Genomic DNA, 23,805 nt, shown 5'->3' with positions numbered 1-23,805 from the left:
CTTAACCTCTTCATTAACTTCTTCGAAGCCCCTATTTCTTATAATATTGTGATGTCGAGGTGGCCTCTCTTTATAAGCCTGGTGGTTTCTTGAGGTCTCCTCGCCTAACAACCTGCTGTATCCTGTGAAATTGGCAGTAAAAAAAAGGCTAATATGATGGTGATGATGATGATGATGATGATGATGATATGTAAGACACTGAAGAAGGAAGGCCGTGCCTTCCGAATTATTGGTAAAAAATATATATATATTCCCGACTGTAAAATCAGCCTTGCTTGTTTTGTTTAATATTTTCACTTATTGCTGATTTTTGTAAGCTGGTTTTTGCATCGTTGAGAAAAAGCGCTGAAAATATTATTAGTAGTAGTCATTATTATTGCTATAACTGATAATTATTATTTTTACCTTATTTGTACTTAATTCCGCAGTTCCAAAATTTCGTGTGAAATTTATTACGTAAATTCACTGAGAAAAAAAGGTTAACATGTAATAACAACAATATGATTCAGGAACACAGGATGTGTATCGATTAATACTCAAATTTTTAGCAGTTTTGGCGGGTAAGTTCCATAGTCTACGGTTGTGACACATAAAAAATGTTAAAACAGTTAAAGTTCTATGCATCTACTTGTTCCAATTTACCTAGAAATTTAAGCAAGTTCATGGTCATTTCTAAAAAAAATGAAGTTGAGAACGCTTGAATCGCAAAAATAAAACCCCGCAAAATACTGTTCCACCAAATTAAGTACCCGCGTATCAATATGCACTGTACAAGAGCTATAGGGTGTTTACTTCATTTCCAATTCAAAATCATATCTGCCGTCGGCATTCCGTGGAAGTCGGAAGTCGGACTAACGGGAAGTGACAGTCATGGGAAGTCAGAACTCCTGTACCCTGTTCCCGAAAGGCCGATTAGCGCTTACCCAGAATAAAATTTTGTTCTGTTTTTGTATTTTACATTCCCATGTAATCTCGTAACCCATATCTCTTGTTTACGAAGCCGAAGGCCTTCGGTTTGTCAACAAGAGATCTAGGTATGAGATTACCCGGTTTCGTATGCACTGCTCATCAGAGGAACACTTTGTGTTATCATTTCCGTATCTCGGAGTAAAGTGTCAATATATTTTGTAAGCCGTTGATTTGCATGTTCTTAGACAAGAAAACCTTGCTTAAAAAGTGGCTTAATCCGGGTGTCACGGTGATATGGGCATCCCCATTCCCAAAACATTAGTGATATGGGCATGCCCTGTAACCCTAACCGTAACCCTAAACCAAATCACTAAGGTAATATGAGAAGGGGATGCCCAAAACACTAGGGTTCTGGGAATGGGGATGCATTCTTACCAAAAGCCAAAAGCAGGAACTCCTGAGGAAGACGATTGGACCCGTGGGCGTAGTTGTTCCGCTGGATGAGGGTAACGCGGGCAGTCGGGAAAGACCGATGTGGCAATGAATGGATTCCCATTACGGATGACAATCAGTAAGGATTATACTTACATTTCAGTTCCGTGTTACTTGATTATCGCTATAAAATGCATCTATTGACCGCACGAAATTTGCTTCCTAACATTCATTGGCGGAGTCTACTTTCGAATCGCACTTATGGGCGATTTTTTACTTCGCTAGAGAAAGGGAAAAGCCGAGTTTGTTTTTACTCGAATACGAGGGGAATTGCCTTTAGATCAGAATTGAAAAGAAAAGCCAAGAGAGTCGTTGTTAAACTCGGATCAGCTGTCATTACAAGAGATGATGAATGTGGAGTTGCCCTAGGAAGACTTGCTTCAATTGTTGAACAAGTAAGTGTGAATGACCACAAGTCAACCAAGGCTTTTGTAATCTGTTGAAAGTACCTGCAATACTCGATCGCCAAATCAGTTTTGTGGAAACACAAAGTTTTTCACATCACACTTCAATCGACTTATCTAACTTTCATCTGTGTGTACCTTACTAATTCCCCAATGTTGACCCTCTCAATTTTTCCAAATGAGTTACCTAATGATATACCTAAACGCAGCGCATGTAGCGTGGCACGTGTTTCAACAAATGTGGGGTCTATGGCATTCGAGAAGATACAACGGACAGAAGAGTTGTGGTGAGCTTCCACATCTTTAAGAAGCATTGAACAGCATTTAAAGCTGATTCGTCAAGGACAATTACTATAAATATGTTTATCACAAACCCTTGAAAGCCGTAAAGGAATAGTGACAAGGGTACCTAAAACAGTGGCAGATCCAGACCTTCAGATAAGGGGGCGGGGGCGGTCATCCAGACCCTGAGATAAGGGGGGGACCTTCGGGCCTCAGTTTGGTCTAAAAATAGGGGGGCAGACCCCCAGGCCCTTCTCCTGGATCCGCCACTGTAAAAGATACTGTAAAATTTTTAGGGACTTATCAATGGAGGGAAATTTGCGTTTGAAATTCGACTGGGCTAGCCTTATAGTTGGAGAGAAGTTTACCGTTTTTGCTTTGTTCTACTTTGTATTTGAGGGCAATTTCCAAGTACAAGCCCCCGGGGGGGCTTATTTTTGGAGGGGGATTTAACAGAGGATTTCTTGCGTTACGAGTTTGGGGAGGGGGCTTATATTTGGAGGGGTTATGCATGGAGGGGCTCATTTTCAGAATTTTGCAGTAGTAATGCTGTGACATATTCTGTTGATACTGACATAAGTTAGGCAGTGATCCATCTGCTTGCGTGAGACTTAAAAGAATCGGAAATGACATTGAATGTTCTATTTACATATTGGAAGGTAATTATTCCTACCAGTCTATAGAAAGAACTCGTGGGAACGTTGTTTAGAAAATGATCAAGTGGTGATCAACTTTAGTTTTCCCACAGTAAATTGTAGGAAATGATAGAAATTCAGATTGTTATCCATATATTTAATACACAGTGTGCTATCTTTTCTCTGGAAAAATGATACTTTTCTTGCTGTTTATAGCACTTTATTTAATAGCAGTTATGTAGGTTTATACTAACAGAAAACAACAACAGAAAAAATGGAAAAAAAAGATAAGGTATTGAGTAGGACTCGAACCCGGCACCTTCGGCTTGAAGTGACTATACCTTACCACTACAACACAGAGGCTAACTATGTAACCTTGGGGAAGAGTCTTTAATTTAATGCCTTTTCCATGGAACTTCCACCAGTAAAAAGCTGTTTAAGGATGATCAAGCTGCATTGACTGAGCTATTAACAGTAAGAAAACAATGTAAATGCATTCCATGGCAATGAATGAATGACAGACCATAATTATATTATAAGAAACGCTGATAAACGTCCTCGTCTGTAAAAAAGGACGTAAAACATATGTTTTGTTAGCTCGATTTCCACTGTTACTTTGAAGCTAATGATCAAAATCACATCCATTTTCAGCACATGCAGGTAATAGAATGGCATGACATTTTCTCACTTTGACATCACCTTCTAGCAAGCTGGAATTTGTATACGGTATCCCCTCTGTTGCGGGGTCAAAGAGAAAATGCTCACCTTCTTGTCAAGTTTAACGCCCCGACAAGTCAAAAGCTCTTGATTTGAAATCCAATCCCCAAGTTAACCATCGTACTCATCTGAAAGACTCCTGCGTGTCTTAAATGTAGTAAGAAAATTTTTCGCAAAGAAGACTCTTGAGTCTGAGCAGTGAACACAATGGCACAATGCGTTCTGGTAAAAAGTGGCGCAGTGCACTCTGGTTAAATGCAATGCATTCTGGTAAAAAGTGATAAATTCAAGAATTTGTCCCACCTTGCATATTTCTCTTAAATCCTGATTATGTTGCTGCTCGCTCACTCTCCTTGCTTCACAGCAATAAAGAGAAAAAGAAGCTCATAGCAAGGCCACAAGTCATTTTTTTTATAAACAGGTCGTTAGTCAGATCAGTGACCAGACCTTACCTGACAAGGAAACAGTCTGGTCCAACAAAACAAAATAAAAATAGAAAAACCTAGTAAAGAAGAATTTACTGCTTAATTTGCAAAATATTTAGTATCTCATTTAGGAGCTATAACAGTTTTATTACTGATCAGTCTTCACTGACTTCATTCTTAATTCTCCTGAGACTGTAGGGTAACCTACAGGTCATTTAATCTCTTATTTTAATATTTGATCAGGTTTACATGATTGGTGGGGTGACCTGCTGAGGCAGGTTGCCAGGACTGACTGTACAAATGTATACATGTTCATTTATAGTACATATTTTGCCTCCCTTCATCAATTTATATATTATGCATTACTTGTTTATAGCCTATTCTACTTTAAATATTGTCTCTTTTGTGTATATATATATATATATATATATATATATATATAAATTTATTTGATTTTTGTCTTCTAAATTTATTTATCTATTTATTTATATTTTGAGGGCCGTAGGTTAGAAAACTGCAATAGGTTATTGCTCTTCCCTCTTTAAATAAAGTTATTGTATTGTATTGTACTGCCAGACCGGGTAACCCTCTAAGCCTTGCCATGTAAACATTTCAAGTTGGGGTAAACCACCAAGCAGGTGTCAGATTTGTGTTACATGTGCATCAAATTAAACTGCCTTTGGCGGCCACTTTTCATCAGTAAAAGTTACAAGGGAAAGTCACAGCTGTGAAAAGTTGCAGCAAAAGCAGCAACAGAGAGTAGAAGCTAAGAGCGTCAACTGCCAAAACACGTTGTGGCCCCAGTATTTTTCATACGATTATTGTCCGTTATTATGGTTAGAAACAATGTTATATCAAGGCCTCCTGAACTTACTGAACTGCTGATTAAATGAAAATATTATTTGAAATCTTCTTGCCTAAATGAACAAATAACAATGTTTCGTGGAATGAATAAATTATTATTATTATTATTATTATTATTATTATTATTACTTTTCTTAGGTGTCTGAGTTACAGAATGCTGGTCGGCAAATGCTGTTGGTTACCAGTGGTGCAGTTGCATTTGGAAAGCAGAAACTGCGGCATGAGATTCTTCTATCTCAAAGTGTACGCCAAACACTAAAACCACAAGATGTCTTGAAGGTGTGGCTTTATGGTATAAGTTATTAGTAATTAAGGAATCTCATCTGATCAGAAAACACTATTAATACTCATGTACATAAGTTTTTCTTAAGTTATCTGATAGCATTTCATTGATATGATAATATTATCATTTATTGATATTTTGGAGTAAAGTTCCTTGTCTAAGGAAACAACATGACGGGAGGCTTGAACCCCGGACCTCCAGATCCAGAGTTCGAGATATTAACATCCCAGCTACACATGCCTCCAGATTTTCCTAAGGCTCACAGAAATTTTATAGGTAACAAGGTTGAGAACCTCTTGTTTTTTTCTGTTAAACTCAGAGCCTACTAATAAGATCCTCCTTGAGCTGTTTACAAATTGGGTGTATTTTTTTTCGTTTTGAGCTTCAGTTACCACTGTAAGGTTTGTAATGAATATGACATTGAAAACAATATTAAAGTAACATGATTAACTGACTGTAACTCCAAGACATCAGTAACCAAACCAACCTGTCTTTCTTGTCTGAGCTCTGATTATTCTACCAATTTACTGGTATTCACACTAATTAGTCTTGATCTGTCATACTGATAACTAAATTCATGGTCATGGTATTTTTGCCACGTGAGTTAGTGGCAATAAGGAATTTTAAATGTTTATCTTCTACACGGAGGAAGTATTGTTGATAATATGTTAAATGATTATTTTCCTTGTTTGTTAAGTCAAAGCCTTATATTGAACCTCGGGCCTGTGCAGCAGTTGGACAGGGAGGACTATTGTCATTATATGAAGCAATGTTCCAGCAGTATGGCTTGACATGTGGACAGGTAAATATTGCAGTTTTATACGTACATAGTCTTTAATCAACCTTTTTAATTGCTTTTCTAGTGTTGTAATTTACTAAAAATGTGCATTAATATTAGCTTGTAAACAAAATAGTAACTTTACAGGTATAATGAAAGTGCATGTCTTAGAAAGAACGTCTGTAGGTTGATTCCTTTTGGCCCTTTTGAGCGCAGGTGACATTCTAAGCAAATTTGTCAGTTAGACCTTTTTACTTCAGTTGACTAATGCCAAAATCTAAAAAATGATGCTGTTTCTTGATGGATGCCATACCTGAATTAACTGTTTTGAAAATTAATGTTTGCTTTGTGAGACTCCCTTGCAATATACATGTACCATATGTAAGCAGCAGGGGAGTCTGGTTTGTTTTATTTCAATGGTGTGAGTGCTATATTTGCTAATTAAATAATAAAATAATAGGCATTTGCATGATGACGTCATCTTACTACTACAACCAGAATTCTTCAGGGTTTTGCTTTCTTGTGCAAATTAGGCCTTTTGTTATTTAAACCTCGCTGGGATTACAAAATTTGAATATGAATGAAAAAAGGAAAAGGATTGTGGTCGTTGTAGTAAAACGATGCCATCGTGCAAATGGCCTATTAGCAAGTAACCATTTTTGGAAACCACATTCTCATGTCGGTGCTGCTTTTATTTCAGGTTCTAATAACAAAGCAGGATGTACGAGATAAATATTCACTGGACAATTTACGTTCCACTGTCGAGGAGTTAATCTCTATGAACTGTGTTCCCATTATCAATGAGAACGATGTTGTTGCATCACCTCCAGATTTGGATTTGGATTTAGCAGGGGTAAGTTTATCACAGTTGACTGTTCTTTAATTTGAATAAACATAATGTTTTGTTTTTAACTCATGAATCTAGTTATTGTGGGCAACCTTAGTTAGCTGGTCGGTTGGTTGATTCGGTAAACTGTCACTGCATCCGTTCTTTTATTGTGGCTACTGCTAGCCTTAGAACTTTGGTATTGTACAATCAAACAAATAAGTTTTAGTCCTCTATTCTGGCAGGATTTTACCTTACCTTAAATGCCCAACAAATGGACAGGGTTGAAAAATATAATTTGGAGCACTCACCAACTAGGCAAGTGTCATTCAAATTATTGCACTCACCCAGATCAGTTTTCACTCTCTATTGTTCCTGAAAAGGTTCTCTGGGGAGGTAACAATAAAGTATGTATGTATATATGTATGTACTCTCTCAGTCTCATCCATAAAAAAATAAAATAAAATAATAGCCCCCTTACTCACTGCATAGAAGTTCACTCACTGCTGTGCCCTGAAACAGACCTTAATTCCAAAAAAAAGGAAACAGCAACAAACTTACCTCAAGCAAAAGTGTGAAAATTATACACTAAAAGCAGCGGGAAAGCGCCATTTTCCTTCATTCTGCAGCTCTGTGGACGATGTGGTGTATTTAATGACGAGAGGTATTACTTTGCACAAGTTCATTCTTCATGTAACAATCATCGAAGCAGAGGACATTATTTTTGTCTGTTTACAAACCCATTTTAAAAATACAAACCATAGAAATTTCAGATTGGTGAGCTTTTGACCTGAGGACAGTGTAGATTATTTTCAGATAGAATGTGAAAAGTGATGTTAATTTTGTGTTCATGAAAACCATACTCACAAAACCAGGCGAGTGATCCTTGATTTGTACTCACTCAACCGTTTTGTAACTTGCCTGGGGTGTCCAACCATGAATGCGTTAAGTGAGGAGAGATTTGTTAGCTGTCTGAACATGGTTTTGGTTCATCTAAAAAGTAGTGAGCCTCCGTATGGATACCTGTGGACGTCAATTTTGTTGACATGTGTTTTCTTTCAAAGTGGATTTTTTAATGAAATAGTCACTTGTAGATCAAGAATTGGTTTTATGTAGTATCGTTACTATGGGGCCTAAGCAGCCATGACAGAGACGGAAACAAAAAATTGGTGTTAAAAAAGTGATAGGTCAAAGGGGCTGGGTCACAGCTGTCTAGTTTTTTTTTTTTTAATAATGCCAATATTATTGTAATACATCCTTATTTGCCATGGAACATGAGAAATTACTTGTGAATAACAAACTCAGAGATCCATAACAAACAAATGTGTCTCCCAATTGCAAGCATTATCAGTCAACCGTTACAAACATCAGAAATGAACTTTCCAAAACTGTTATAAGACTAACAAGTTTTCAAAAACCACAATTGCAATTCATTTCAATCCTCTTCAAATTCATCCACCCGTTCATTCGGTTATTTTTGTGTTTCACTCAGTTTGGTGGCGGTTCCCAATCAGCAAAGCAATATCTCCCCTGGCCCTGTGCATGTGAAACTTGACTGGTTATTATAACTTGCAATGAAATAATATGACGTAACTTTTAATATTATTAAAGACAGTAACTTGGACTAATTTTTTACCATAAAACCCCGGAAAAAGCTGAACAGTTTGTTAATACAGTCATATGGCATAACAAAGCTCAGGAAAAAAGGGGATTTAAAGTTTCCAGGGGTTCTTACTGATTATATCAACTTGGAAACATTGTTCATCACTGCCCTTTTGCTTCAATAGTTTAACGATGTAACTTATACTAAAATTATTTTATTAGTTTCAAGCAGATTTTTTGTGACTGACCCTAGGCTAGTCTGGACCTTTATTAGACCTAAACCTTTAAGTTTCTTCAAGTTTCAGTTAATGAAATAACCCCTTGTAATAAATACAACATGTTTAACTTAACAATAATAAAAACAACTGAATAACGACAAAAAATAGCCTCCCACGCAGACATTCTAAGGGGTTCATCACGCATTCCTGCCCCACGAACGTGCACTGCACTGCAGGAAAGTTTGTCACGTTTCCCGAAAAAAAAAAAAACATTAGATACGGAGCAAAAAGAAGCATAAGAAGGTCTCATCTGTCTGGGTACGTGACGTGTCGTGCAATTTAAATGCTCAAAGCCTCTCTCCACTGTCAAAGAACGCTTTAGTTCCAAAACAGTAGTCTTACTTCAGAACTTGAAACAGAATTAGTAGCATAGACTGGAAGACTCTTAGACTGTTTATTTTATAAAGCTAAAACAATAGTAAGTACCAACGGATGCACTACAGGACATTGCGCTATAGAACAAAGATTCTCAAGAAAGAAAGAAAAAACAAAGAAACAAATCGGTGCCCAAAGAATGATCTTGAGTGACTTGCAGCATTGGCTTAGCTTTAGTTAAGCTACAATTAGGATATGTAGAACACTGTCCCGTGAAAATTCAACATCCTGCAAACAAGAACTAGGCCATGGGTGATCTCATTCAAAACATAAAGCACAGGAAATGGATTATTAATATAAGAGAAATAGACCAGCTTCATGGCCTCTAAATGTGAGACTGAATAAAAAGCAGAATTTTTTTCATGCATATTGTTTTGTAGCAAAGCCGACTTGTTCAGCAAATTTAACCTCAGAGGTCGTATTTTTCAATGAGATTGTTAGGGTAGCCTCTGGTATGAACGCTTGTGAGTTAACCGTTTAGTTTGTTCTAACATTGTAAGGTCGTCACCTTTCATGGGACCTTCCTTACCTTTTCTGGAGCTATAAAGTCAAGCGCGAAATTTGTCAAGGTCCAAAGTGCACTTCCCACATCTGGAAGTCTGCTGTGATTGGTCTATGTTTTTTTTCGCTCAAGTCAGCAGAAGTGGGGCAGGAACGTGTGACGAACCCCTAAGAATGTCTGCGTGGGAGGCTAGACAAAAAAGGGCTACTGAAGGCTGAAGTGTTGCCTTTGTCATCTCTGGTTAACATTTGTCAGCACTTTGCAGCCCTTGTCAGTCTATCTCTGTCAGTTCTTGTAAAATTTTACCAGCCATTAGTCATTCTTTTTAGGACTGGGCCAGACAATCTGTGAGCCAGTAAGTCATACAAGGTATAGGAAAAAATAAGGTTTTATGAAATTGTAAATACAACAAAGATGTTTCCTGCTTAGTTCCCTATGGGTATGTGAAGTTTTGCTGTAGCGTTAGCTGTTTATGCCCCTAGCCCTCCCTCTCAGTGTGACGGTGCCTCGTGAGTGCTGCTCACAGGGTTGTCATGGTTACCTTCTAGGCTCACTTGTGGCTCCCTTTAATTTCACCACGTGCCTTCCCCACACCCATCTATTTTTGATGTGTTAAATTACAGAATTAAGCAGTCTTCGATTCATGGACTACAATGTTAGAGGGTGACGCGTCACAGTGAATATATAATTCACGAATCACGGCTGTATTCCATGAGTTTCCCGATTCACACTCTGTTTACCGGTCAATTCACAGATCATGCGAAACCCCTCCCAGACCCTGTTAGGAGAAAATTGATATTGGTCACTTTTAACAATACTCACCATCCTGAATGACAGCATTTGGGCCAATGACTACATTAGGTCCTATTCTACAGTTCTCCCCTATTTTAGCACTAGGATCCTGGAGAAGCAAAAAGGAACAAATAGGTTGAGCATAAACGTGCGGGTGAACATAGTCCTGAATAGGACTGTTACTGACAGTTACTGAGGTTTTGACAACCTGTGCAGTAGTCATCTTCAAACTCAAAGTGAGTTGTATCACAACAGTTGATTAAACTCTGGTTAATGACCTGATTGGTCAACTAAGTCCCGATGTTATTGGTCGTCTGTCAGTTAGGCCGAGATAGATGTTATTGGCTATGAAGACTCGTAATGTCATTGGTGCACTTCAATCCATCTACTCTCACAGTTAAAACAATTAACTAGGGTTGAGCACTTTTCTTATTTTAAGGATTAGCATTAAGCTCTGTTTAGGGTTAAACCTTCATTTTACAGATTAAGCATAGTGTAAGGTTAAACAATTATTCAAAATGGTTAGCTTTCAGTTGTGTTGTTCCGTATTACTGCCTTTTTGATTTTTTGGTCATTTTTTGCATGGCTTGCTGGCTCGCTCTGTGTTGTAACTCTTTCAGTTCATGTACTTGTCTGCCCCTGTCAGCTTTTTTCAATATCTAGCATCCTGTATTAGCTCTTGTTAGCCTCTGTCAGCCCTTTCCAGTCTCTGTCCCACATTTGTGACTCCTGTCAGCCCTAGTCAACCCAAATCAGACCATGTTTGCCCATGACAGGTCTTGCATTTTCAGCTTCTGGTAGCCCCTGGGAACTTCTTTCAACCCTACAGTGTAGGTAGAGCTTTTTGTAGCCTTTGCTAGTCCTTGTCAAGCCTTTTTTTCTTTACACATCCTTGTTAGCCCTGTACATGTACATTGTAAGCTCCTACTTCCCCTTCATCTAAGAAGCCTCATGATCTCTCTGACCAAGAAAGAGAAAGTCTTGTGTTTGACTGAAATTATAGACTAAAAGTCAGTAAGTGCAGACACAAGTTATAAAGAGTGCATAACTAAGTTGGAGGATTTGCCACACACAAGTTTATCATTCACAAATCTTTGATTTGAAAATTTAAAGATTGGTCAGCATTGGGGGAAGGGAACTCCACTAACGAGCAAGTTTTCCTAAGCAAACAAGGGAATCAAGCTAACCTATCAGCAGATCGATGGACAATTACTACCCCACAAGTCAAGGAAATAAAATTAATTAATTAATTAATCATGTTTTTTATTCATTTGCGGCCAAGCAAAATGTTGCGGTGTTAGGTTGATCATTAAAACTACTTAAATTTAGACAATCTAAAGTCCGTTTGACTTGTAGCATGCCCTGCGCCCTAACAGACGCACCTTCTTGGCTTTTTATGAGCCGTCTCAGATTTTCTTGCGGGATCCCTCAAGGCTGTGGCCTGGTGAGAACACCGAATTCTGTGCTGATTTATAATTCCCTTTTCACAGATGTCCCTCTGTAATTAAGCTTTTTTAAAGCAAAGTGTTATCTCTACTGTAGTTGTTAAAAAAAAAATGACCATGAATATTTTCATGGAATGTTGCATTTCCTGTTTTTTTTTTAATTCCGACAGCTACGAAATGCAGGTCACAGGTCACAAGTGCAGGTTAGAGTACAGGTCACCATGCTACGGTAAATGAACAATACTAAACCTGTCTCCTACAATGTAGCCCTAATCACAATCAGAAATAAAATTTTAGGTTTAGGGGTAACTGCTTATTTAGTCATTTATCAATTGAGCAATGATCTGTACTTGTGACCTGTGACCTGTGTTTTGTACCTGCAAGTTTGTATCTCTTTTATGAAAAACCACTGTTTCAACAAGTGTTTCATACTCATAATGCCTATATTTATTAAGAAGCTTGGGGCATAAAGATCTTCAAAAGTCAAACTTTATGCCTCTTTTCGCTCTTAATGTTGTATTGTTTGTCATTTTCCAAATTTTATCAAATTCAGAGTAAAAGCCTTCTCAGGTAAAACCGTTGACCTGGAAGCAAAGATATATCTACACAATTAACTTGAATTCATTTAAGTCCAAACAACTCTGAATTTCAGAAGATGTTTTTGCATTTTTTAATTCAACATTTTTTTTAGCCTAGTATCCCTCAAAGGTTCAAAAGCAATCAGTTTCCAACTACGTGCTGTAGAGTGTTTATGGTCCATCTCCCCTCTCCTATACTCATTTTTGCATTTCGTGTGGCTGAAGCTTGCTCAAAGCTTCCCGCTGTTGCTAATGTTAGTATTCTGCTTTCCTTCCCTTTCACGCACATCTTCCTTCCCTACGTGTCTTCCACCTTGTTAAGATGAGGAGAGGTCCGGTAAGTGATGTTTTACTCAAAAGTTAAGAGTTTGGCTAATAAACATAGTTCCTTTAAGATCATGAAGTAGTCTTCAATGGACGTAGTTTAAACTGTGCTGTGGAGACTAATGAAGAGAAAATCTATGTCTGCTTCAGTGATTAAAATATAACAAAAAACATGTTGTAGCACATTTACTGCCTTTACAAGAAATAAAATATGGTTTACCACATGTGCAGTATTGTTTCTAAATAATATCTGTCATAAATCTATTAAAATGTTGCTGGCAGTTTCTGTCCCAAGTAGAATACATTAAAACTCTGCACAAAAGAATATTTGTTTTACAGATTGTATCCAGGGCTGCTGCTTTATAGAAATTTTGATCTGTTAATGTTTCATAAGGCCGGACTTGTTGAGTTGATATCAGTTAGTCTTTCCTCGGTAAAGTACATGCACTCCTGAAAGTCATCAAACGTCTTACATAATAGAATGTTTAATTGCATCTGAGAGGATTATTTAGGAGTTCCTACATGCACTGTTTGGTACTACTGTAGTGAAAATAATTATTGTGGGTTTCATTTCAATTTATATCAATTGCCACTGAAAAATGTATGTCTGATAAAAGAATGTACTATGTAGCATGAAATATCGTAGGACTCAAAACACTCTTATAACTAAACATACAGTATTTAACAAGATGGTTATTTCAAAGTGAATAAATAAATGAATTCTTTTAACCTTTAATTAAGAAATTAAACCTTTTTTTGTTAATTTCTTGAGACATAATTGTGAGTACTAAATCTTTATTAACATGGTAATGATTTTCAGTAAAATAAGAGAGTTAGAAGATACAATCAATTGAACTAAAACTCAATAAATTGTTATGAACTTATTCTCAATGTCATTTTTTGTTGTTCAAGAATGCTTTGGGTCAGTCACAATTATTATTTTGCTTTAATGTCAGTAGCTGCAAATCCTATTCAGTAATATTGGTTGCCCGAATTGTGAACTGTTATATATTATGACCATATACTGTTGAGCCATGAGGTTGTTAGAATAGAAGTGGCTAGGCTAAAACAATATGGTTGTAATAGCAAGGTCTTAAGGTCTGTAGCAAAACAAGATGATTGATTAACAATTGATGATAGTTTGTTGAACGTAAACCTACACAAACCTGCTTATTCATAGACTTAATCCTTCTTTGTATACCTAAAAATTTTTACCTTAAATTTTTTAGCCAGATTTTTCAGCTGGTTATTAGGTGCTCTCCATCTCTTTAAACTGGCTTGAACATTGATGGTTTATTAAATTCAATGAAATCATGATCCTTTTTGGGCAGATTTACTTTGCAGCCCTTTGGTGGGATCTTATTAAGGGATCAGTTCAATGATTTAGTGCTGTTTTGAAGAGTCCTTGCATTTTCCCTCTTTGCTAAATAACGGATATTGCATTCTTTTTTACATTTTTTAAGGGCTAAATATGTAATTAGTTATCTATAATAACACCAAAGAAAATTTCTCGTGTGAGTCCGAGAAAATGAATGTCAAATTTCACAAGAATTGTGAAAACACAGGTAAAATTCTGAAAATTTCATGTGTAAGATGTCATTTTGTGAAATTTGACATTCATTTTCTTGGGTTCCCCATAAGAAATTTTCTTTGGTGTTATTACAGACGACTTATTACATCTTTAGCCCTTGAAAAATGTAAAAAAGAATGCAATGTTCTTTAAATTATTCTAGTACAAGGTTTTTGTCCACTGAAAATTAAAATTACTCAATTTCCTAGTGGATTCCACCTTAAAGTTTCCCTCCCAGTTTTTCATTTCTCACAAATAGGATCAACACTTCATAGTCAGGGGCGGATCCAGGATTTTTTTTAGGAGGGGGTGCACTCGTCTCTTGCTCTACTTCAACACCAATAAACCACATAGTTTTTTTTTTTGCAGAATACCAGTTGTAGAAAACCGCAGGTTATCTCAGGGGGGGGGGGGGGGGGTGTGCACCCCTGCACCCTTCCCCTAGATCCGCCCCTGATAGTTAAATATAAATAATCTGCTGAACTCAGGTCCTAGCTTTCCCACTGCGCATTACAGTCTAAATGACCAATCTGTATGTCAAGAACTCGCTTTAAGTAAACTTCACTCAGTACGGCTTGTTAATTATTGGTTTTGTCTCTGAAATTTTCATGTAATAATATGTAATAAGGAGTTTAAGTTCAAATTGTAATAATTGTTGCTTCTTATTTAGGTGATCAGCTTAAAGGACAATGACAGTTTATCTGCGTTGTTGTCTGTGGAGCTAAAAGCTGATTTACTTATGATGTTGTCAGATGTGCAAGGCATTTATAGTGGCCCCCCTGATCAACCTGAGTCACGTCTCCTGGATACTTTCAGACCAAATGACGTCACCAATGTTGAATTTGGGGAAAAGTCTCGGGTGGGTCGTGGTGGCATGGAGTCTAAAGTCAAGGTAGTGTCTTGTTTGTTTGTTTGTTTGTTTTTTTACAAAAAAGTAGTATTAAATAGAGAGTGTCTGCTTTTAGTGTACATGTTTAACATTTTTGTGAACTTTGACTTCTTTGCCTCGGTCCACACGCAAACATTAACACTTCATTACATCTATCCTAACTTAAAAATCACATTGGTACAAATCTGATTTAGAATATTTACAAAAGCCATTGGTAAACTCACGCTTGGTGGCATATGTTTTAGGCTGCTGCCTGGGCACTTGAGAGAGGGACTAGTGTGGTGATAGCTAATGGTACCTCCACTGATTATGTGATTCGCCAAGTACTGGATGGTCGTAAGGTTGGAACATTTTTCACTATGGTAGAAGAAACAGGGCCATCTGTAGAGAATCAGGCAGCAGGTGGTAGGTGTTTCTTTTAAGTTATTTCTTGTTTCTGATGTTGCTTAACAAGACTGCTGGTTTTAAATTGTTAGTTGTGATACTCAGTGTAGATGTAGTGGTTCGACAATTTTATCCTTGGTTTAAATTTTATTCTCCTTTGTTCTAAACTCATTATCATACATACATGTAACCAACCATACCCAAAACAAAGGAAAATAAAATTTAGACCAGGGATAAAATTGAACCACAACATAGAATGATATTATTAAGTTTTCTCTAAATGTTTCTTACATATTAATTAATGTTTACCCAAGTCTATGATGTATTTCTTGTCTCAACGTTGAATAATTTTCTGTTTATTTCATTTCCTTGTTTTTTAAAAGCTGATATTTGTTTGATTTGTGGGGTGTGTTAGTTAGCTATCTTCTGCTGTTGCCATTGTTTTCTAGCTCGTCAAGGTGGTAGAGCCCTTCAAGCATTAACTGCTGAACAGGTATATATTGTAATATTGCCCGTTAGTCGAGTGACGTAGCCAAAATCTGTTATAATTGTAAAGAAAAGGTCACATTGTAGTTTATAAGAGGAGTGCATTTCTAATTTTTGCAGGTCGTCTGAAAATCCACGAAATTCAAGAAACTTATTTGAATAACGCAAATTATTCATAAAAAATGGCAGCAACTTTTTAAATTGACGCTCAACGTAAAGTGCATGTCACATCATCATACGATTCTTTGTTTTTGTTTTTAGCGAGGCAAAATCATTTACAAACTTGCAGACCTGCTAATTGAACGCAAAGATGAAATCCTGGATGCCAATTCCAAAGATCTGGAGGAAGCTCGTTTTGAAGGTCGGCTGCCAGCTCCTATGATTGCCAGGCTTCTTTTAACTCCAGCTAAACTAGAAAACCTAGCAGAAGGACTGAGGCAAATTGCCGATTCATCACATGATATTCTGGGTCGTGTCATCAAGCGGACTAGGATAGCTGTTGATCTAGAGCTCAAACAAGAGACTGTACCTATCGGAGTTCTACTTGTCATCTTTGAATCTCGCCCCGATGCCTTAGTTCAGGTATTGTGTTAAAGTAAAATAAAACATGCGTGGAATAATTGTTGAGTTATTTAAAAGTATGCCATTGTGTAAGCCTATGTTTATCACTGAGAATTTTTAAGATTACTCAGGAAGTGGTAAGAGCAGCATTAGCCTCAAGCAACGGATTTTTTCATTTCTTTACAATGAGTCCCGTGAATTGTACACACTTAAACTGATCGATGACGTAAGCCACCTACTTTCATATTACTCTCGATGAAGTGTGGTTCATAGCGAGACAATAGGGCCATTTATACGAGGAAAAATAAGACGCGTCTTAAATAAGACGCGAACTTTCCGTATAAACGGCACATTTCGTTTAAAATAAGACGCGGCTTAGCTAAGACGCGTCTTATTAGATAAGACATGCTCGTATAAATGGTACAGTTCGCGTCTTATGTAAGACGCGTCTTATTTTTCCCCGTATAAATGGCCCTAATGACTTTGTTCAGACCAGTTGCGATGTACACATTTTTTAGGCACTTTATAGATAAATAAGGTTATAAACTCAAGCTTTCATGTTAAGAAAGTGATGTGTCTTCAGTTTTTGTTCAGAAATAAGGTCCCTCATCCCCTTTCTGATGTCAGTTTATGCCCTGAGTTTTTAGTTTCAGGTCGTGCCGCTTGTCTTGTACCCCACTAAAGGTTATTTCTCTTGTTTCATAAGCTAGTCTGGCATTTACATCAAAACATCTGTTTCACAGAGATTATGCTGGGCTGCACCTCTTGTTTTGGCGTAACGCGTGTTTCCCGCTTATGATGACCCATGTTCTTGTACTGAACTGTCAGTAAAAAAATCCAATTGTTCGTAAAGCGCATTTTCTATATAGGTATTCAAATGCGCTACAAAATTGGTTTAAAAAGAACGGTTAATAAAATAAACATGAAACAAGCGTTATTAAATATGCATAGCGACAAGCAGCTACAATCTTAGACAAAAATTGACGTTGCCATGTTAAGTTTCAAGATGAAGCTTTTGAAAGCACTGGCAACTACTAATGCTTCCCCCTCCCCTCCCCTTAATAAAAAAACAATATTGAAGTTCCGTTGGATCATTTCTGACCAGGACTGAACAACATTGACCAGGGTGGGGTGAGGAGAGAAGCCTAACCGGGATCAAATCTGTGGTGCCCTGGGCTGAGTTGCTCAAAGCATGGTTAGCTTTTAAGGTTAGCTTTAACCATGGGTTAAGGTGACTCGACCCAGTTTTTTGGGGGGGGTACCATCCTACTTTGAAGCTCTCTGGTATCCCCACCTTTACTTTTATCGTAAGTCTAACATATAGCATGGATAACATATGGATCAATCTACAATATAACATAAAATTTTTGGCGATCGGAGTAAATGTCACGTGGTTATAATGCCACGCCCCTTTGAGGTCTGAGTCGAAAATCTGCTCTTGCCGGCATTTTTTCGTGAAAATCTCTCGGCTACACATAGTGCGCATTAGTGCCTTGCGCTGAACAGAGTTTGCGAGCGTGCAATGACCACGCTTGGCTGACTTCCGAATGCTCACCGAGATATGATAATTTAGGGCCTCTTCATATGAGCCCGGTTGACCGGGCTGACTCGGTTACCGGGATGAATTTCACCTTGGGTTCATATGAGAAATTTCAGCCCGGTTTCCGAGATGAAAAAAGGTCGAAGATCCTGGGGACGAGTTTTGGCGCCAAATTTGGGAAACAAAGAAAACATGGATAATCACAAATTTTTTTACTTTCGGGCTTCGGTAACTCTTAAAGCCGTATCACTGCAGTTAAACGGGATGCTTATGATGTGTAAAATACAGCACGCAATGAAAGACGATGCCATCCGGACCACGAGAATTCATCCCGCCGTTCATCCCGGTAACCGGGATGAAGTGTTCATATGGCAAAATTTCCAGCCCGCTTACCGAGATCTCGGTTGGAAAAACCGAGATCTCGGGAACCGAGCCAGCCCGCCCTCTCATATGAACACATCGAAAATTTTACAAAGGATTTAGAGGTAAGGCGAGATCTCGGAAACCGGGCCAGCCCGGTCAACCGGGCTCATATGAAGAGGCCCTTAGTATAAGAAAATAGACGGGATTCCCGTCACGAGTTGGTTTAATTAATGGCTTGCATTAAACCTATGAAAAAATGATATTTTTTTAATAGTAAGTAGATTTGGTGTGTAGCACTTCTTGATTTTTTTGCAAAGGCACAAGAAGCACGAGAATTGATTAAAAATTGTGAGTTAAACCTCTATGTATCACGCGATGGCCTGTCTCACTGTACCAAAATTATCATATCTCTCGGTGAGCATTCGGAAGTCAGCCAAGCGCGGTCATTGCACGCGTGCTGAAAAACAATGCTGTATCATGACAGACTAGAAACAATAGACAACTCCCGAAGCACAAACTCAGCCAAAACGCTAAAAATCTTCAATGTTTACTCAAGTTTGGGCTTATAGAAGATAATGTCACAGTTTTTCAATGGCCATGAAATTCAGAGTCCGGGTAGTTAGTTAATCAGTTGTGGCCCTGAAAAAATTTGAAGGAAAAAAAACTACGAATTTTTAAGAAAATGCTTTTTTCGTGAGAAAGACTCTTAAACGCTGACAAACGTCAACAAATAGCGAAAACTATAATTTCTTTGTTTGCTTTGCTCGAAATCGCGCGCATTTACAAGGCCCTAAAGCGTTTTGCTGACTTGCAAGGACCCATCTGTTATAACGATGCCCAAAATAAAGAGATGAATCGCATAATTTATTAGATATAATCCGTGTAAAGTTTGCTTATCATTTTCGCTTAAATTGTGACCTAAATTTGGAAACCGCTGAATTTCTCGAATTGGGTCTTTGCGATTTTGGTGAAACTCTGTTCAGCGCAAGGCACTAATGCGCACTATGTGTAGCCGAGAGTTTTTCACGAAAAAATGCCGGCAACAGCAGATTTTCGACTCAGACCTCAAAGGGGCGTGACATTATAACCATGTGACATTTACTCCGATCGCCAAAAATTTTATGTTATATTGTAGATTGATCTATATGTTATCCATTCTATTTGTTAGACTTACGATAAAAGTAAAGGTGGGGATACCAGAGAGCTTCAAAGTAGGATGGTACCCCCCCAAAAAAACTGGGTTGAGTCACCTTAAGCAGTATCAAAACCAATACGTTGTCAAGGTATTAAACGCTGGTTAACGCTAACCATGCTTCGAGCAACTGGGCCCTGTGGGTTAGAAAATGCAAAATTCTTAACATGTTTTTTCTACGGCCGTAGGGTGGTCACTGAATAAACTGCAACTTGACAATTGTTTGTTTGTTTTTACATATATACACTATAGGTTGCTAGCCTTGCTATAAGCACAGCCAATGGTCTGCTATTGAAGGGTGGCAAGGAGGCGTACCATAGCAACAAATGCCTTCACAGTCTGGTACAAGAGGCTTTGTCGCTGTATGTTCAACCGGAAGCAGTCGGTTTGGTTAGTCTCTTTTCTTTGTAACATCAAAACTTTAACCTTTACCCTTTGGTGCTTAATGGTTTTGTGGACTGGTAGTTACTGGTCATTTCATCGAAAAATTAGTTGCTAAAGACGTGCTTTTCTTTCGTAATAATGAAATAAATTGTTTCGTTTCGTTAAAAGGTTAGTACCCGAGAAGATGTTAACGACCTCCTTCAGTTGGAGAAGTATATTGACTTGATTATTCCTAGAGGCTCTAGTGAAATGATTGAGCGTATCCAGGCTGAAAGCAAAGGAATTCCTGTGCTCGGACATGCAGAAGGAGTTTGTCACGTGTACGTGGATAAAGATGCTGACCTGGAAATGGCCACAAACATTGGTAAAGTTCATATTTTTGTTTACATCTGTTGCTTTTGTTTTTTACAATGAGATGATGGCGCTTTTCAGCGAGTCAATGTTAGTTCAATATTGAAATAAAAAGAGAAAATCTGAAAAAGGTTCATAGGTCAATTAGTTAGTGTTGGTTATTTCTACCAAGCTTAAGTTCGTCAAGTTGCAGTCGTGTGCGGCTTCATAGAAATTTTTCAACAGCCTGCTAACGCTGAAGGCTTTTCGTGAGCCAAACCTAATTGGAAGGCCGACCCAAATTATTTTTCCGGCTGAATTAATTAAGACGCCGATCTTAGTCAACGGCCTATGACAACTTCGTGATAAATACGTCGATAACAACCAATGAAGTGAGTTGTTTTTTACTTTGTTTTTAGTGGTAGATTCCAAGTGTGATTACCCAGCTGCATGCAATGCTATGGAAACGCTTTTAGTGCACAGGGACCTCATCAAATCTACTTTCCTTGAGCGACTTCTTAAAGCTCTTCGGGAAAAAGGAGTAAGTTGAATCATTATTTTCTCTCTTCTTAGGGGTTAGGGGTGGGGTGGGAGGGGAGACTTGAAGACAGGTTGTTGGTTTTTCACGTGTCTGTTGAAAGGTAAATATGTCAATTATATTTACTTAAAACGAGCTGTGGAGAGCGACAGTTTTTTTAAGTGTATTACCTTTGTTTGGTTATGTAAGCGAGTAAACATCAGTGCTGCAGTTAATTTTGGAAGCTTACTTATCGTGCAGAAGCCTCAAGGCTTTGTTTTTTGGTTGCAAATTGTGACTGAATAAATTAAATGCGATGTTTGTATTAGTCAGTAAGTATAAGAGATAGGAATGCTCTTCGCCAGTTAAACGTTGTGTACGGTCAAGTCAAGAAAAGCTAGCAAAAACGTATAATAAAGACGTCCAGCTTCATAACATCGCACTTTATCAACTATGGTCTGCAAAAAAGCGCTAGAGAGCACAAGGCAACTTGAGTCACACTAAACCACTAATATGTATGAACACACTATAGTTAATCCTTCATTGTATCTTTTCATACATATAAGTTTATACTAGAAAACTAATGTGAGTGTAAGTCTTTGTTTTATTTATTTAAGGTAATTGTTCATGCTGGACCCAACTTGGTGAAGACATTGCCGCTAGCTCCAGCTCCAGCCCGCAGTATGAAGAAAGAGTACAGCGGTCTTGAATGCGCAATGGAAGTGGTCAGGAATGTAGAGGAAGCTATCGATCATATCCATCAGTTTGGAAGTTCACACACTGATGTTATTGTCACTGATAACCGTAAGTAAATGGAGGCTTGCTCATCGCTAACTTTGTGTTCTGCAGGCTACCAGTTTCTTTGCCTTTTACCCGTATCTTTTATGCAAATAATTAAAGCTGTAATGCCACCAGGGTATCGCCACTGAAATATTTCATAGTTCCCTGATTGTAGTGAAATTTTACCTCACCTCAATAAACCGGTTATTGAACACACAAAGTGGCGGTTACATTGCCAATTTTGGCTGTCGTAAAAGCTGACAAGTTCAATTACTACTACAAATTAACTGAATTTGTCTTTCTCTCGATTTTTGCTTTCCTTTGTTTTACAGTTGATAACCCAAAGACTTTCTGAGAATGACGTTTCAAACATTGTTTCTGACGCTGGTTTAATGTTTATTTGTAGGTGACACCGCCAATCACTTTTTATCATCCGTGGACAGCGCATGTGTCTTTCATAACACTAGCACCAGGTTTTCGGACGGCTATCGATTTGGACTTGGTAAGTACACTTTATTACAGACTGATTGTTGATAATCCTGGTCAATTCTGCTACTTCTTGCTGTTGTTAAATATTATATGCTGTATTATATGCTGTAATTTCTGTAGGCGCAGAAGTTGGTATCAGCACAGGTCGCATTCATGCTCGGGGCCCTGTGGGAGTAGAAGGGCTTCTAACCACAAGATGGGTACTAACTGGTCAAGGGCACACGGTATCAGACTTTGCTGACGGGGGTCCACTCAGGTATCTCCATGAAGCTCTTCCTCTTGTAGAGGATCCTGAGAGTTCGTCGGACGAGGAGCCCATTGTGGATACAGGAGATGGTGAAGTAATTCAAAAATAAAACCTGTCTTACCTGATCAAAGCCGGTCTTCACTGAAAGAGCTGATGTTTCTTGACTTGTATTACGTAACCGGCCTCTAGTAAATGTAGGATTTGTATTAATTCTTATTCGGATAAAGAAGCAAGTGACCATCATGAGCTATTATAGCAATTTGGAAAACGAACGAAGAGATTCAAGTCTAATTGCGGAGTATCGTTGAGGAAATACTTAATATAACTGTCTCTATGATAAGAGAAAACATTTCATCAAAGTGAATAATATAAAACGATCTATTTTTATACAAAAAACTTTCCCTCAACATAACACAGATTTATTGAATTTTGACAGTTTGCCCTTACCATCTTACAGTACAACAGAAGAAAATAATCGAAAATGTTTCTTAAATTATGTAAGTTATAACTTCTACCATCACTTTCAAATAATTATTGCTTGGAAATAATATGTCCTTAGAAGCGGTCATTAATCCTAACAGGCCGGCGTCACTGAAGTTTAAATTGTTATTTAACTCTTAACGAATTAACCCGCGGTTCCAGGCGTTCAGGTTGTTGGAATTGCGTAAAGAGATGTCAGCTGAAAAGAACTTTTCCTTTGAAAGGAAAAGGCTTGTCGCGAGTTCTTGTCCTCCACTAAACCTGTATCCGAGAGTTTCATGTCGTTGTTGTGCAGATAGCGGCAAAGAAATATTCAAATGAACTATGAAACTCTTGCAGAATTGTCGTATTGCTTAGTAAACTACGCAGTTCTCATTGCCGTCGTCGTTGTAGCATAAGTTCCTTGTTAATATTCGAGTGTGTTCAGTGGCCTAGTTTAAAGGGAAAGGTTCACGGTTCAGCGCATGCTCGTTAATTAAAATGCTGTTTTCTGCCGGGACATGCAGTATCGTCTATGCAAGCAATATGATCATATCATAATGTTGTCAAAGAACCAATCTGCACACTCCTCTGGCGGTCACTTGATCAAGTCAGGTGCAAATAGCTGTAAATTAATCAACCATGGAATAAAACCTTCGGGTCAACAATAAATTCAACGTTGGTAGTGTTGGCATAATCCACTAATTTTTCTGCGATTTTAGCACTCTTCCATCCCACATCAGGTTACTCTAATATACACTTCTACTTTGAAATACACTCTGAGATCGCTGAGATACATGTAAGTGGGATTATTCACCGATAGAATCAATAATAAATTGGAAAAAAGTGATTTAATTAATGAGCATGCGCTGAACCGTAAACCTTTCCCTTTCACTTTATTTATAAGTAGTTCTGCGCAAAGAGAGCTTTCTAATGTAACCGGCTTCTACTCAAATCGTTTAAGTAAAACGGTTAGCGTTCTGCAGGTACAGTGTTGACTGAAGACTTAAAGCCACAGAGCTTACAGAGGTTATTGTTGTAATTTAATAATCTACGTAGCATACGTGAAGTCAGTAACTAATAAACGAAGATATCAGTTTTGA

The 23,805-nt window shown here is 37.9% G+C and overlaps 1 protein-coding gene across 2 annotated transcripts; it reads left to right on the top strand.

Moving 5' to 3' along the window:
* Positions 1-1,426: 1,426 nt before the first annotated feature.
* On the top strand, positions 1,427-23,805 carry LOC140933038 (delta-1-pyrroline-5-carboxylate synthase-like). Of its 2 annotated transcripts, XM_073382550.1 has the most exons (15): positions 1,427-1,796; positions 4,867-5,007; positions 5,709-5,813; positions 6,490-6,642; positions 12,510-12,524; positions 14,752-14,973; positions 15,216-15,375; positions 15,804-15,847; positions 16,102-16,422; positions 19,749-19,886; positions 20,049-20,244; positions 20,630-20,751; positions 21,345-21,531; positions 21,914-22,009; positions 22,117-23,805. In XM_073382550.1, exons 1-15 carry the CDS (start codon positions 1,533-1,535, stop codon positions 22,350-22,352), a joined length of 2,400 nt encoding a protein of 799 aa, XP_073238651.1. In that variant the 5' UTR covers positions 1,427-1,532; the 3' UTR covers positions 22,353-23,805. The 2 variants fall into 2 exon arrangements, with proteins under 2 accessions (XP_073238651.1, XP_073238652.1); XM_073382551.1 differs by lacking the exon at positions 12,510-12,524.

This window comes from Porites lutea, chromosome 4 (assembly GCF_958299795.1).
Source record: "Porites lutea chromosome 4, jaPorLute2.1, whole genome shotgun sequence".
Lineage (NCBI taxonomy): Eukaryota > Metazoa > Cnidaria > Anthozoa > Scleractinia > Poritidae > Porites > Porites lutea.
The sequence above is the reverse complement of the archived record's forward strand: the minus strand, read 5'-3'. Positions and strand labels throughout refer to the sequence as shown.